Source organism: Camellia sinensis, chromosome 8 (genome assembly GCF_055761805.1).
Source record: "Camellia sinensis isolate YWXY chromosome 8, ASM5576180v1, whole genome shotgun sequence".
Classification (NCBI taxonomy): Eukaryota; Viridiplantae; Streptophyta; class Magnoliopsida; order Ericales; family Theaceae; genus Camellia; species Camellia sinensis.
Genome location: NC_138968.1, coordinates 141,767,847 through 141,784,871, shown reverse-complemented (window position 1 = coordinate 141,784,871; position 17,025 = coordinate 141,767,847). Strand labels below are relative to the sequence as shown.

Here is a 17,025-nt window from a genome sequence, read left to right as displayed (position 1 = left end):
TTCAGCCGAGCTATTTTTTATTTTTATTTTTATTTTTTAATCAATGGTCTAAAGGGCTAAAAGGCATTTTTTATAGTTGAGGCTAAAATAGCCTCCGCCCACGCTTTCCAAACACCACCATTGTCTCCAGACTATTTGGTTAGATGGAATTTATATTCTATATTTGTTTAGTTATGAGATTAGATGTCTGGATTGGACTATTTTATTAAATCCTATGTTTGTTTGGGATATTATAAAGAAAGATAAATGCTCAAAAGACTATTTTGCCCTTTTAAATTATTTACTGAATGATAGGAATATTAAATCTGAATTATAAATTTTATTTTATTTTTTTACTAGAACTTTTAAAAAATTAAATAAACATAATATTAATAAAAATTACATAAATTTATTTTAATTTGTAGTGGAGATTTTTAAATTTTATTTTACTTTACTAAGTATAATTAATACCATATTATTAAAATAAATAATTTAACAAAGTATAAATAATTTGATAAATAAATTTTGTTAAGTATAAATAATTTATTAAGTATAATTTAATAAATATAAATAATTTAATAAATAAATTAAGTATAAATAATTTTTATTTTTAAAAAGATATTAAATAATAGAGAGTCAAAAATGTACTTTTACTACCTAATCCCATGGGATGAGTTATCCTATGGATTGTGTCCTCCTATGAGATAAAATAATCCCATAGATTTGGGATTCATAATCCGGTGCAAAAATTTTCAATCAAACAATGGATTATTAGTCATATCCCATGATTGAATCCTTCCAAACAAACACCACCTGAGATTATGTTGTGTTTGGTTGGGAGATTTGAAGAAAGAATTGGAAAGGAAAAGGAAAAAGTTGTATGAAACTAGGTGAAATGTAGGTATATTTTATTCACATGTTGCCTACCTTTTTCATTTTTCTTTTCAAATCTTTCATCAAATCTCCCAATCACACATAATATTTAAGTTTGTTTGAAGTGAAAATGTAAAGCATTCGAAAATAATTTTTTGCGAACCATATGCAAATGAGAAAGAATCTTTAATTTTTTATGTGTAAGTTGATTTTTTTTTTTTTTCACTAAAATCTCCTCATCTCAAATGTAGCCTTAAATCAATTTATAATTTTTTTTTTCTCCAAAATCTCAAAATTTGCTTATAACAGTTATTTTTTCTGTTTGGAATTACTCATCTATTGATTGATCAGAATTTTTTTTCTTCTTAAAATGGATTTTATTTAGCATAAATAAACCACTCAATAATAGTTCAATTATGAAAACAGACCAGACCACATTGGATTTAATAGAATTGAGAAATTTAATTGAAACAAATTAAAATTAGGGATGAAAATAATATTGATGTAATTTACCCTAATTATAAACATAAATTAGGGAGCAAATTTTCCTCTGTTCTTATTCCCACCGCCAGTTCACTGTCGGACAAAGCAGTGCCGTCGTCAAAATCCTCTCCGATCTCTCTGTTTCCGGCTACTACCCATCGTCTTCTCCAATCGCCGGCGGCAAAGCAATTTCGATCTCTACCATTCCATCTCCCTCAGACAACCTTCAGGTTTCATCTCCAACAACCCTTTTGTTTTCAGTTATTGTTTACCTTCCCTCGTTTGGTTCCTGATAAAATGCAGGAAAATTCGTAGTTGATTTCATCTGTTTTCTCGGAAATTAAAAGGGGTTTAACTTAAACCATCACAGATTCTGTCAATTCTGCATATTATTATCCACTAATATGGCGAATTTTTTTGTTTTTTATTTTTTATTTTTTGTAATTGCTTATGGATCAGCTTGATTCTTTACAGATTTCTGACTTTTACTATGTGGTGAGTACTGTTGGGTAACGATATGGCTATGGTTGATGTGATCATATGTTGCCTTGACTCCATCAGACAAGTAAGTAAGCCTTTCTTGTCATCATAATTTGAAAGAAACCAAATGTTGTGCATCCCCATTGTGTTCCAGTTATGTTCTTTCTTAACTGCTTGTAATTTGGGTCTCCTTTGTTTTGGATTGGCCTCTTTCCCTTTGGGTTGTTGGCTCAACCTTGGCAGTTTTGGCTTCTGGTATTCGCCTTATAGTTTGTGTGACACTTATTCTTTCAACTACCGGTGCTTAAATTTTTAGATAGTTTGATGATTGACAAAAACTGATTAGCAGTTTTTGACAGTTTGATGAAGGAGAAAAATTATCCTAACAGTTTTTGAATCTGACATTACTTGGTGGGAAGTTTGATGAATGAGAAAAATCATTTTAACAGATATTGGATGTGACAGTTACTGGGTGGAAAGGGGTGACGGTTTGAGGGACATTTTTGAAAATGTAAAATACGTGACAGCATTTACACCACGCTTTATATAGTGGTATAGAAGAAAGGATAGAATAGATTTATCTTGGATTTGATCTAAGAAGCACGGATATTTCTAAGAATGTGGTGTTTCTGTGTCCTGTCAATGTCAGACACCGACACTCGTTGGACATTTCTCGACACGTGTCCGACACTTGTCAAAACGTGTTCTATTTTTTAAAATTTTTTTAGATCCGGACACTTGGAGAACACACATGTCCATTGTTTAAATGCACGTGTTCACCGATTATGCACATATGAAACTAATTATAAGTTTAAACTAAATAACTTAGGATACAATAATAAATTAAAAAATATATATATTAATAAAATAAGCGTTATATTACATTTTTTTATTATCTTTGAATGATATATTCATATCTATGACCTATGATAAATATATAAAATCGTATATTTTGTGCGTGTTCTCCATGTGTCGTGTCCTGTGTTTTTTTAAAATTGACATATCGGCATGTCCGTGTCGTATTTGTGTTGCGTGTCCGTGCTTCTGTGCGGTGATGGTGGTTTGACATGAGTAGATAGAACAGTAAACTGTATGAACAATTCCAAACAGGCTTGCTTTGTTATGCCTACGTTGATTATCCTCTATAGACAAGCATCAATTGGTATTATTTTTTTTTCTCAGGAAAATGTAACTTCTGTGCATTTGGTTCTTTATTTATTGGGCTGAAGCTGAACCACCTTGCATTTTCATTTGCAATTTCTTTCATGTATCTTTTGAATGAATCTTTTTTTAAGGTTCCTCTTTAAATTGTTCAGATATCAGAGCACATTGAAGGTGCCACTGTCTACTTAGATGCTGGATGTACAGAGAGTTTCGAGTTTCTTGGGGCATACCCTCTGCTACTAGAACTTGGAGCGCATGCTGTTTGCAGCTTGGAAAATATGTCTTCTCTTGATATGGTGAGAGAGGTTTAATTGTGTGAATATTCATTATGCCGGTTGTCAGATGTATTATTAACTTTTAATTGTATTTTATTTTTTATTTATAATGCCAGTGGAACCTGCTGTTAAAACTGCTTTACTTGTTTGTTTATTTTCTGTGGACTCTTGTTAACTTACAAAAAAAAAAAAAAAATTTCTTTTGATCCCCTTAATGTATCAGTGTTTATATACAATGCTTGGGAATGATTTGCCTTTTGGGAGTTATTCAGGTTTCTAAAACCTCTGAAGAAGAATTACCCACAGGATGTGTACACTGGGAAACCTGTGGAACTATTAATTTAGTAATTATTTTTACTTTACATTCTGTCAAGTCCTACAGAATACTGCCAGATATTGTTTTCTTTCACCCAAGCAGGAGCTGCCTCTTTCTCTTCCTGCCAAACCAGATCATAAATGTTTCTTGATGCTGTTCTTGCTAGGAGTTAAGACCTTAAGAGTGGGAATAAGGGAAATGGAGAAGGAAAAGAGAGTGGATGGGGCAAGTTTCCGTCGTCTGTAAGAAGGGTAAAGGAAAAGGGAAAAGAATTAGGAAACAAAGAAAAAAAGAAAAGATAAGGAGCGGGGAGTTTCCCTTGAGGCCTCCACTTATTTCCTTTCCACCCTAAAGTTGGGAAAAGAGAGGACAGAAAGGAGGGGACTTTTCCATTCAGAAATGGCCTTAACATGTGAGGGTATAATGGTGAGACCTTCATTCTTCCTCCCTTCCTTCCTGCATACCAAACTCATGAAGAGAAACCGCCTTCCCCATTCTTATGATGGTCTTTTCCATCGCTATTTTCATGTCATCCTTTTAATTTCCTAAACATCCAAACATTCTTCTTCTAGTTTAGCCTTTTTGTTACCAAACCTTGAACATAAGTAGACCAAGTTATGGAAGCAATAATTGCATAACATTCATGTTGCATATCATCTTGTGCTCATAATGATTTTGGGATTTCTTATATTGTTATTAATGAACCTCAAGCATGAGTTGAGTTTTTGTGGCTTTTGTCATTGGCTTTTTTTCTGTAGGTGGTAGATTGGAATTCAAACTCAGATCCTTCAAGAAAAGTTGTGGTCTTCACATCACGGCTTCTAAGTGATGCACATCGATATATTTTACGTTGCCTGAGCACACATCAAAATGTTTGCGGTTGCACTATATTTACATGCATCTCAGAGGTGCTTCTTTAACATTACTGCATTGGTTGTTAAGAGTTTATTAATTTCATTCATTTATTCGTGTTCCAATCCATACTTCTTATGCTAATAAAAACATTCTTCTGCGTATGTTTGTGTATTGGAATTGTAGTATCTACCTAGTACCTGGTATTTTCAAGTGGAGATTTCAAGTGTTAATTCTCTTATAATTATATCCCTTGTGTTGTGCATGCCAGATGACAAATATGTTCTCATTAATTTTCCTTTCGAATCTTTGCACTTTGTGTTTTGGTTGATTTGACTAAAAAGTTTATTCAAATCCTTCTAGAAAGAAGTTCAAATGATGTGTCACTCCAAAATTAGATTAGCGTATGTATTTTATTTCTCACTTTCGATGAATCAAGAACTTTCTTCAATTTGTATTCAAAATCCTTCCGAAGGAATTTGAACTTGTTGATCTTCCTTTAGGATAGTATTTAGGTGATGGGGCATTTAAGTATTCTACTTATCTCTATTCGACTTTAATTTGACCCTTAGAGCCATAAATGTTGTTTAATTGTTTTTAAAATTTTATGAGTTAAATGTTGAAATAATCAAATTGTCCTGGTAGAATTGCCGGTCTTGGGTTTGCTAATTATTGTTTTGAAGAAATTTGAGGCCATGGAGGTATCATGTTAGATAACTAATTGCCCCAAATACTTAAGTTCTTAAGTCACACTAAGTAGAGTGCAAAATAACAATTGTAATGGAACAGCAAATTGATACAACAAGACTTGAACCTTATATCTGCTGAAAGCAAAGGTCCAATGCCATGTTAGATAACCAATTTCCAAAAAGGTTAAGTTGTTATGAATGGGCCATAGTCTATATCAAGCTTAAGTTTTATAGTTTCTTGTGGCAGGAGGAATTTTTTTCTTGCCACTCAAAGCTGGAAGGGAAAATATCTTACATGAGTGGAAAAAGAAGTCTTCCAAGATGGTTGGTGGAGAGGTCATAGGCAGTGGTAGAGCAAGAATTTTAGCTGAGGGGGCAGTAGTACTAAGGCAAAATATTGGGTTGGGTAGGGTTGGATTGGATTGGGATTTTAGACTCAGTTTGGTTTGGTTTAGTTTAGTAAAAAAATTATTTATGTTTCAAAACTATTCCAGTGGCATTCGTATCACTACAATATACAATCATAACATTCAAGGCTAGAGAACACTCTAGTATGAAGAGTATGAAAATAAAAATATAAAATGTCAAAAAATTACACATAATAAATGTAAGAAATAATGTATAGAGAAAGAGAGAGAATAAATTGTATGTATTATTATTGATTGATATATTGATTTCTATTACAATGATTCATGATTCCTATATATAGAAGAGGGTGAGTGTGTAGTAGGTAAGGAGTAGGTGAAGTGGAGGTGGTAGTGGTGTAGTGGGTTAGGTTTAGTGGAGTAGGTGAGGTGGTAGTGGTGTAGTGGGTTAGGTTTAGTGGAGTAGGTTTAAGTGGGTAAAGTAGGTGGAGAGTAGGTGGATTTTAACAGCCCCCCGCAAACTCAAGGGGGATAGGAACTAACCAACTTGAGTTTGGAGAGAGTAACAAAATAAGAAAATACATAAAAATAAAAGAGGATAAGAGACACTGTATGGTCGTGTCAGACCATTGGTGAAGACACTGGATGGTGGTGTCATAACGTTGTAGAGGACACTGTATGGGGGTGTCATAACCATGTAGAGGACACTCTATGGTGGTGTCATAACGGTGTAGAGGACACTGGATGGCGGTGTCAGACCGATGTAGAAGACAGTTTATGGGGTCATGTCGGACCATTGTAGAAGACAGTTTATGGGGTCATGTCGGACCGTTGTAGCAGACAATGTGGTGACAGTTGTTGTGACAGTTTACGGAGTCTTGCTGGACCCTTGTAGAAACTAACCGGAATCAATGTCGGGACAGTTTACAGAGTCTTGTCGGACCCTTGTAGAAACTAACCGGAATCAATGTCGGGAATCAATGTCGGGACAGTTTACAGAGTCTTGTCGGACCCTTGTAGAAACTAACCGGAATCTATGTCGGGACAGTTTACAGAGTCTTGTCGGACCCTTGTAGAAACTAACCGGAATCTATGTCGGGACAGTTTACAGAGTCTTGTCGGACCCATAAAGGAGCTAACCGAAATTAATGTCGGGACAGTTTATAGGGTCATGTCGGACCGTTGTAGAAGTTGCACCCTCAAAAGGTGTGCCCAATTTTGTCAAAAGGCGTGCCATCAAAAGGCGTGCCCAATTCATCAAAAGGTGTGCCGGACATGATGGCGAGGCACGTGGGCGCCTTGGCTTGCGCGCCCGTTTTGTCGTCTGGTGGCAAGAGGTCGTCTGGTGGCAAGAGGCACGCGATACGCGTGGCTGCCTCGCTATTTAACCAAGGTTGATGCTGAGGCTGAGGCAGACAAAAAAACTTCTGAAAATCCTCTGAAAACAACTCTTCCTTTGCTGAGAAAGAAACTCTGTAATACTCTGTAACCAACCCGTCTCTGAAACACTCAGCAACATGGCCTCTTCTTCCCGTCCAGCTATCCAGAACATGGCCTCCTCTTCCCGTGGTCTGCTCACGCTCTTTCCAGAACTGAACGAGTCCACAAGAGAAATAACTGGTGCGGTGGCCAGTGAACCTCAACCAAACACCTCTGGTTTTGCTCCGTTGAACTTTCCGATGCGGTCGGTGGAGCAAAAAATGGCGGTGCAGTCGGATGTAGAGGCCAATCAGTATACCTTGAAGTCATGTGTGGAAACCATGACTGCGGTTACAAATTTGTCGAACCGGCTGCAGAGTAGGACAAATGAGGTGCAGCAGTTAAACGCCCAACTGGCTCTGCTCCAACGCATGTATAAGGATGCGCGAGCAGAGATAAGTGTGCTAAAGGCGGAAAACAAGGAGCTGAAGCGGAAGGCCAGTTTTATGTTCCGATTTGGAGGGCCGCCATATGCTGCAGTGGAGGAGCAGGGAGTAGTGATCATGCCCAGTGGAGTGGGAAACACGGAGGCAACACCGGCAAGGGCCGCCCAAGACGGTGGCAAGAAGAAAAGACCGGCAGAATAGGCGAGAAGAAAAATCCCACTGTTCCGATTTGTGTTGGTTGTGTTTTGTTTTGTTTTGTGTTTTTTTTTTTTTTTTTTTTATTTTTTTTTATTTTTTTTTTATGGTGTAAAATGCTGATCGGGGTTGATCCCCGGCATGAAGAAATGACAAGTTTGTAAAATGTTTTTTTTTTTTTTTTTTTTTTTTTTTTTTTTGGGAGTGTTTTGTTGAAAAAATAAAAATAAAATGAAAGAAAACAAGGGAGAAAGAAAATAGATAAAAAATATTTATAGATGGATTATATGAAAAACATCAGTGCGATTGTTTCAAAATAAAGTGGGGTATTTAAAAAAGAGGAAAAGTGACTTGGAAAAAATAAATAAAAATAAGTGATTTTTGAAATCAAATGGAGGAGAGAGAGGGACAAACCCATGTGATAAAGTGGAGAGAGAGTCGGTGAGTGGGGTGCAAAAGGTGAAGGAGAAATGATGGATTGAAAATGGTTTGAGTCAAAAGTGGACACTGTTAGTGGGGAACATGAGTGCATTGATTATTTGATATAATAATAATAATAATAAAAATAAAAAGTTAGAACAGTTGGAGAGAATGAGTGGAGTATGGTAAGGGTTTCATCCAAAGCCAAAATTCCTGCAGCGAATCACTTCGCAAATCCTAGCATGAGCTTTTTCTCTTTCCAGGCTTATTCATGAATTTCCTGGTGATTTCAAGAGCCTCTGGTGGCATTGTGGCAGAGAACACCCCAACCTGGATTTTGGGTGGCAGCAACTGAGAACACCCCAACCTGGATTTTGGGTGGCAGCAACTGGAAAATATCATAGATCTGATTTTTAAAAACCTCGTGACAGCATTTCATCAGCTTCATCCAAGACAAACATTTTGATGTAAACAGGGCGAAGTGATTGTCTCCGCAACATGTCAAACACACGACCAGGAGTACCAACAACAACATGAACCCCACTGGAGAGAATGCGCTGATCTTCGCGCACACTAGTCCTTCCAACACAAGCATGAACCTTCACACTTTGCTGGGCAAGTTCAAGAGTGGGTGGAAGAACCAAAGCTTGGCACTCAACCAAGCTATAATCTAGCTGCTGCAGAATTCCAGAGCAGAATGTTGCAGTGTTTCCAGTTCCAGACTGTTTCGTCATATGAGGTGAAGAATTCTTCTCCATCAGCCTCACACATGACTACAGTTGCACAAATCTTTGTTGATTTTATCAGCGGAATAGGTTGAGGTCCGGCGGGCGGCTAAGGTGAGGTTGCCGCCCGCCGGGGAAGCGAAAATACTAGGTTTTAAACCAGCTCTGATACCATGTAAGAAATAATGTATAGAGAAAGAGAGAGAATAAATTGTATGTATTATTATTGATTGATATATTGATTTCTATTACAATGATTCATGATTCCTATATATAGAAGAGGGTGAGTGTGTAGTAGGTAAGGAGTAGGTGAAGTGGAGGTGGTAGTGGTGTAGTGGGTTAGGTTTAGTGGAGTAGGTGAGGTGGTAGTGGTGTAGTGGGTTAGGTTTAGTGGAGTAGGTGAGGTGGTAGTGGTGTAGTGGGTTAGGTTTAGTGGAGTAGGTTTAAGTGGGTAAAGTAGGTGGAGAGTAGGTGGATTTTAACAATAAAGGAAATGCTTTCTTAGATTTCCTTGTAAAGCAAACAAGGAGTCAGTCTATGCCCTTGTTCCAGTCAATGGTTTGTCAAGTTCATTGGAAGAAGAAGGGGGGAAAAAACCCCTAATAATTCAAATAATCAATCCATTATTTAGCAAAATCTTAATAATTTGAACATCGCAATAAGTCTACCGGCGGCAAAGAAGTCCTATTTTATTTAAGTACACATGGAAAAAAAAAACTACACTATATGAATATATAACATAATACATATTATCTCTCTCTCTCACTCTTTCACTCTCTCTCTAGATATATGGGGGAATTGCAAATTAGTGGGAAGAACTACAATAATTGCAAAAAAGGAGGTGCAAGTAGGTTTGTGCCCTAGTGCAAGCAAACACTATGGTCTGACTTGCACCACCACACAGACCCAATTTGTACCTCCATATTTTTTGCAATTATTTTCACTCCTTTTCATTAATTTGCAATTCTCCTTTACATATAGAGGAATTTTACAGCAAAATAAAAATTGAATGGCAAAGTTGTAACGATTTTGTTGAAAAATATTTAGAGGAGGCGCATTGAAAGACATTTTCAAAACCTTAGGCTAAAGAGTAATTCTTGACAAAATTGAGGTGAGGCATGTGCCCCTCCTGGGCCTACATTGGCTCTGCCATTGGTCAAAGGTGATCTTTAATATTCTCGTTTAGTTGGTTGGATATTTGGAGAGCAGTATGATTGAGGTATTTTGTTGATGTGGTAAAATAGCTGTGAAGTTCAGAAGATTTCTTATGTTTTTCTTCATCTCTTGCTTACTGAAAGTGTATTGGATGGTTCTAGTAACTTTCTTATAGATCAGCGGATAGTCATGGTTCACAAAGTTGGTTTAGTAACCATGAGGACTTTATTATGCTTGGATGGAGTTCTCTCCTTGTATGAAAAACACTTCCAATTTGTGTTTCAATCAAAATTCCTTTTGGAATTTTCCGGTGCATTTAGTATGCTGCAACCGCCAGGAATGAAGCTCCAACTAGAGCTGCCATTGCTATCATTTAGAATCTTACAGGAGGGAGAGAGAAATTATTATGAGATGTGGTGTCTCAATGGAGAGAGAGAATCAGATTTTCACACGATTTATATTGGATTAAGAATTAATTTAACAATGATGCTAAGATTCATCTAACTTTTGACGGATATTTGGTTTTCATATAATATTCACAAGTTGGGTTTGGGTTGCTGGGGTTGTAGGTCCTTGCCCAAGCTCAAATTTAATTTAATTCAGGCTAGGCTAGAGAAATTTAACCCAAGCTCTAACTCGGGTTGGGCCTGTCCCGTGTTGCACCCCTGTAAGATATTCGTATTTTCAGGACACCAATGAAGCCTTGTCAGCTACCTTCATGGATGATCAAACTTTGAGATCTTCTGCTTCATCAAATATAAGTCGTCATTCAGAAGAGGTTTGTATTGTTATTTCAATACGTTACTTAAGCACATGATCAAGAGGAGGTTTGTGTTGTTATTTCAATACAGAGTCGCCTGTGTTGCTAATTTTTTTAATTAGCATGAGTCAAAGATTGGATTGCATGTCTATAGCTATAACATTTAAAAGTTATGTAACTCCATTTTTTCATTCGTCATAGTTATTCTATAATTTTTTATTATATAATTGCTTGTATCGGTTGAAGGTCTTACTAAATTTTTATTAATTTCAGGTATCTCACTCTACTTATCCTGACTCACCTCTAGGACCCGATGCATTTCATGAATATGAATCCTTGCTTGTCCAAGATTATGAGGAGCTCCATAAAAGATGTGAGGCAAAATCTAGACAGTCGGGAGAAAGCAAGTCCAAGGAAAATTTGACCTCCAAAGATGAAGGATGGTCACAACTCACTTCCACTGAAGAAGACGCTCCCCCCCTTAAAGCAGGTTCAGGTGCAAAAGATTCGTATGAAGAAGACCCGATAGGCCATGCAGAAGCCGTAGGACAAAAATTGGTTGTTTCTGTGCGTCACTTCCCTTTGATCTTGTGTCCTTTTTCACCCAGAGTCTTTGTCTTACCTTCAGAGGGATCAGTTGCTGAAGCATACTTGTCAATTGACCAAGAGAATTCCCTTAGTCCCGGGTTGCCTCCATTAAGTACTGGCTCACCTCCTGATGGCGAGGAAGTCCCTCCTGGGGCTGCCCTTACAGCACAATTTCTTTATCATCTGGCTGCAAAGGTAACAAATGTTCTACATGCTTGAACTTAAACATATTCCCCTCCCAGTGCTGACACCAACTTTTTTCTATTTGCAAGTGATAGCTATTCAGTTTTTTACATTTATATTGTTGCTTCAAAATGGTTACATGTCATGGACCTTTGTGTCAGAATTGTTGTAGTACAGATTACAGTTGAAACTGAATCTCAGAAAACCTTGTCTCAATTCTCTGTTGTTTTATAATGTCTAATGTATCCAATGACCACAGCAGGGTTAACCTTATAAATATGCCTTTTCCTTTTCATTTTTGGTTTTCCTTCTTCGCAATAAATTATTTTTTTGTTTACCTTGATTATTATACTTCATTCTAGTACCTCAACCTTGAATTCTTCTCTAAAACATGTAGATGGATCTGAAAATGGAAATATACTCCCTCGGCGATTTATCAAAAACTGTTGGGAAGCAATTGACAGACATGTCAAGTCTTTATGATGTAGGTCGTCGGAAACGATCAGCAGGGCTGTTACTCATTGACCGCACACTTGATCTTCTTACTCCATGCTCTCATGGTGACTCACTCATTGATCGTATTTTTTCAGCTTTGCCTCGTAGGGAACGGACAACATCCTCTGCCCACACGAAAGGTTCACAAACCCAACTCAAACAAGGACCTGGAGACCTGCAACGTGCTCCACTTAATGTTCAGATACCATTAATGAAGTTTCTCAGGGAAGAAGATTCTAAAACAGCTAATTTTCAACTGTTAGAAAGCATTGCAGCTTTTCTAAATGGGTGGAATTCTAGCAACACAGCTTTTCAAATTGAAGAGTTGCTTAATCTCAGTTCCAAACTTCATGGTGAAAAATCTATGCATTCTGAGAGCGAGCTTCTTATTGGGTCCTTTGTCTCAGCAGAAAGTTTCCGTGGAACACCCTATCTGGAAGCCATACTAGATAGAAAAAAAAAAGATGGTGCCATACTGATAAGAAAGTGGCTTCAAGAAAGTTTACGTCGGGAAAATGTGAATGTGAATGTGAAAATTCGTCCTGGTTTTGCAACAAAATCAGAGTTGCAACCTCTGATTGAAGCACTGGCTAGAAGCCAGTCATCTTTAATGAGAAACAAAGGAATTCTTCAACTAGCTGCAGCTACATTATATGCTCTGGATGAATCATATTCTGCCAAATGGGATGCATTTAGCAGTGCTGAGAAAATGTTAAATGTTAGTGCTGGAGACACTAGCCAAAGCCTTGCTGCTCAAATTAGTGACCTTATCAATAAGAGTGCCTTAGTGGGATCAGATGGAAATAAAACCGAGACAAAGGAATCTTCACAGGGGCTGCTTTCTTTCCAAGATGCTTTGCTTCTCGCGGTTTCTGGATATATATTGGCTGGTGAAAATTTCCCAACATCTGGTTCTGGTGGTCCGTTTTCTTGGCAAGAAGAGCATTTCATGAAGGAAGCTATTGTGGATGCAGTTCTTGAGAACCCAGGAGTTGCAAAACTGAAGTTTCTCCATGATTTAACAGAAGACCTTGAAGCCAATTTTAACAAATTGAACTCAAAGGAAGCAAAGGTAGATTCTCCGACGCAAGTACTAAGTGATGATTTTGATGATGATCAGTGGGGTAATTGGGGTGATGAAGATGGTGATAAAAATATTAACAAAGAGCAAGTGTATGGTGACATGCAGCTGAAGTTGGAGTTGTGTGATAGGGTGGATAACCTTTTCAAATTCCTTCACAAATTATCTAGTTTGAAGAAGAGGAATTTACCATTGAGAGGAGGAACATTGGGTTTGGAAACTAATTTTAATGCTGATCCCTACTCTAGTAAAGGACTGATTTATAAACTTCTGATAAGAGTCTTGGGAAAGCATGATGTACCAGGTTTGGAGTACCATTCCTCTACTGTGGGGCGACTTTTTAAAAGTGGGTTTGGAAGGTTCGGCCTTGGACAGGTGATTCCCTATCTGCTAATTTTTTTTAATAATTGTTTTCTTCCTTACCTTTTTTGTTTCTTTCTTTTTCGTTAACAGCTAACATGTTTATTTCTTGTTTTTAATTAATATTATAACTATGCTGAATTTGGATTCTTTATCCTGCAGGCAAAACCAAGCCTTGCTGACCAAAATGTTATTTTGGTATTTGTAATTGGGGGCATTAATGGTGTTGAGGTAAACTTATGCAACTTTATGTTTTTGTTTATTTTCTCTCTCTCTCTCTCAAAACATGCTCATTCAATTTCAGGCATAAAATATTCTGTCAAACCATAGTGGAAAATAAACGAGTAGTTTTCCTCCTATTGACTGCTCACATAGAGATTTTGACGTGTACACTTCATGGTTAAAACTAGTGACACTTCGGAGCCTTGATGTGACTTAATTGTGGCATATAAGACTGTTAAATGGAGACATACATATATTCTTAAAAATGTTTATTGAAAATTTTCTAAATAATAGGAACAACATATTGGAATTATTGAATAAGTAAAACATGCTATCTAACACACAGTCCATTGGTAACATAGTCACGATCTAGTGTAGTCTATTACAATTTGACAAAATACAATATAGTCCAAAGGAAGCTAAATAGGTACAAATCAATACTTAGCCTCGTAAACATTGTCATTTTCTCCGATGTTCTCCCACATATTGGTATTCCACGTTTTCGGTACATTCTAGAATCTTTGTTAAAAAATTATTCTCAATTATGTACTATCAGTATATGGGTAGAAATATCAGAACTAAATGTAATTGTAAATATGTTGAATTTGACTGTTTTGGATTTATAACTGTATTTGGCAAAGAAAATGGTATAAATTGGATTTGCTTAACATGAGAGTTCGTAGAGGGGGTGTTAACTTTACGTATTAGCATCGATATATTCATTCATTTGTTTTTAAAATAGAAAAAATAAAAATAAAAATAAAAATAAAAAATCTAGAATCAAATTTTATTTACACATGTTGAAGCCAAAAGTGAATTTTACTTGCAAGTGCTTGCTTCCACGTATCTCAATGATGTTCATCTATTCAAATAATTTTGAAACAGAATAAAAATCTGAAAAACACAAAAGAAATTCATAAAAAGAATTCTCAAAGCAAAGCATGTCGTTTAGTTTGATGTTATTTTAGTAGTTCTACATATATGACAGATCTATGAATCTTGTTAGTTTTATAATTTATAATTTAAATAATTTACAACTTTTTTCAAAAAGAAAAAAATTGTAGAGAATTTAATTTTTTTATAGCAAGATTGAAAGTTTAAACACATATTGTTTCCATTATTTCTTAGTTAAACATGTCTTCGAATCATGAATAACATTTTCTGATCTTTTTTATTTTTATTTTATGTATATGCAGAATATATTTTATTTGGTTTTCTTCAGAAATATGATGTAATTTTGTCATCTCATTGTATCTCAAGGTGTGTGAAGCTCAGGAGGCATTGTCGGAAAGTGGGAGACCTGATATAGAACTGATTCTTGGTGGAACAACTCTTCTAACCCCTAACAACATGTATGATTTGCTTTTGGGGGACTCTAGTTACATTTGAGTCTGCCCAACATTATTTTCTTGCAAATATTACTCAAGTGAAAATCCGTTTTTGCTGTTTGTGTAAGTTGTTACACTATTAGATGTAATTTACAATTGTAGTGAATTTTTGAAGAAATATAGACTGAAGAAAAATGAAAGGGTACCCAGAAATACATATCATGCTGTTTTGTCGTCGTGTTATTTGATGCATGCTGTGTGTGACTGTGTGTGCGCGCGCGCGCACATGTGCGCGAGTCGAGATAGGATAATAATATTGAATCCCCACTTGTCACCTCTGAGCCATTGCTTGCCCAACAGGTAGCACTGGCTTCAACCAAGCTGGCAGAAGTTTAAGATTATTTTGGGTGTTTTTTTTTTTTTTTTTTTTGAAATGTAGTTTCTGGTTGGTGGTGTGCTGTTTGGTGTTAAGATCCTGTGTTTTTGGACAGGGTTTTGCAGTAAAACTATTTGTTGCTTCATTTTGAATATTTTCTAGTCTATTGGTGCTGGTGAAATTACATTTTGTAAGCGATAATTTTCATTCGGATTATTGAAATCCATATCAGTCGGCAATGGGCTTGTCCGGACACTGCTTTTCGGATCCATGGGTCCATTTTCGCTCATTTTCTTGGTCTGTGTAAGATAATTCACAAAAAAAAAATGTCTTCATCGCGTACTGGACGTGGAGAGCAGTGCTAGTCATTGTGGACTAGAGACAAGGCTATTGCTGATAAAATTAGTTTTACCTTTTTTTTCTTCTTTAATTATTAGTGTCTGATTAATTTAATTTTTTATATAAATTATTTTTTTTATGAACTTTAGAAAATGAATAATTTAAATTATTTAAGTGGGTTTAGAGTGGACCCACCAAAGCCAACTGTCTCTTTCTAATTGGATTACAACTAATTAGCGAAGAGTCATTTTCTTTTTAAAAATGCCATTTGCCATTCTTGTTTTGAATTATGTATAGAAAATTTATTTTTCATAAAAAATAGTCTTGTTAATGCGTGTAACGCATATTTAAGGTTGTGTTTGGTTGTATTCTCAAAATATATCCCTACTCGTCCATTTGCGCTTCATGTTTGGATATAATTTTCAAATCGTAATTTCACCATACAATTCAAAATACATCTCCACTTCCTGTTTGGCGGATTTCTCCCTTCGTTTCTCCACAGTGAAAAGCTTCCAACGGTACATATTCTGTGCCTTTGATATTCTCCATTTCTGAAAAGCTTCACGTGAAAGAAATTTAAAGCTAAACTTCTGAAAAGCTTCATGTGGAAAGAAATTTAAAGCTGAATTTCACGAGTCGTCTTCCTCTCTTTGAACGATCACAGCTCAAGATTCTTCACGGGTCGTGTTCCTCTCTATGAACTGAGACCTTCAAATCTAAACCATGTTTGTGAACCCCCTCTCCACCCATAAAATCGCATCCACCAGCTCCCACAAATTAAGTGAGTTGCAGTTTGTGCATTGTGGAAGATTCACTCTCGGAGCAACTGAACAACGACAAGACCGAGGTCAAATAAATCACAAATTTCTCTCAAATTTTAAATTATAACTCACTGATTTCCTCAAACATCCCCAAATTCATTCCCAATTTATCTGTATCAGACCAAATTTGTGAAGCGTATTCTCGAATCAAACGCCTACCGAAGAAGCGCACATCCATCCACTGTACCCACTCCATTACCGGTGACAACTATTTCACTCCTACTGCTCTGGTACGTATATCCTTCAATCAATCTGCTAGTCGTATATCGTTCAATCCTTCAATCGATCTACTATGTAATAGCTGAGAAGCAAAAATGCTTCTGATCTGTCAAACCAGTCAACTGCCAGGACAACTGGCTGGTCGTCCCACCGGTCGACTGCCAGTCTAGCTCCCTCTCCTCTAGGTCGACTGCCACTCACCCCCTTTGATGCTTCTCTTCTTCTGTTTATTTCTGCTTATTGTCTGTTGTGTAAACTTGTTTCACAAACTTTTTGCATGCAATATTCTGTTTTTTCTTGTTGTATCTGTTTTTCCCAACATTGTTAACAACTTCAATTGATGAATATTTTTTCCTAGTAATATTTTCCTTTTTCTTGTTGTATCTATTTTTCCCAACACTGTTAACAACTTCAATT

At 36.4% G+C, this 17,025-nt stretch overlaps 1 protein-coding gene across 1 annotated transcript; it reads left to right on the top strand.

Moving 5' to 3' along the window:
• The first annotated feature begins 1,182 nt into the window (after positions 1-1,182).
• Positions 1,183-15,070, top strand: LOC114259861 (vesicle docking protein). Its single transcript, XM_028199893.2, has 8 exons — positions 1,183-1,565; positions 1,810-1,900; positions 3,132-3,275; positions 4,329-4,478; positions 10,870-11,379; positions 11,765-13,318; positions 13,466-13,534; positions 14,786-15,070. Exons 2-8 carry the CDS (start codon positions 1,853-1,855, stop codon positions 14,912-14,914), a joined length of 2,604 nt encoding a protein of 867 aa, XP_028055694.2. The 5' UTR covers positions 1,183-1,565; positions 1,810-1,852; the 3' UTR covers positions 14,915-15,070.
• The last annotated feature ends 1,955 nt before the right edge of the window (positions 15,071-17,025 follow it).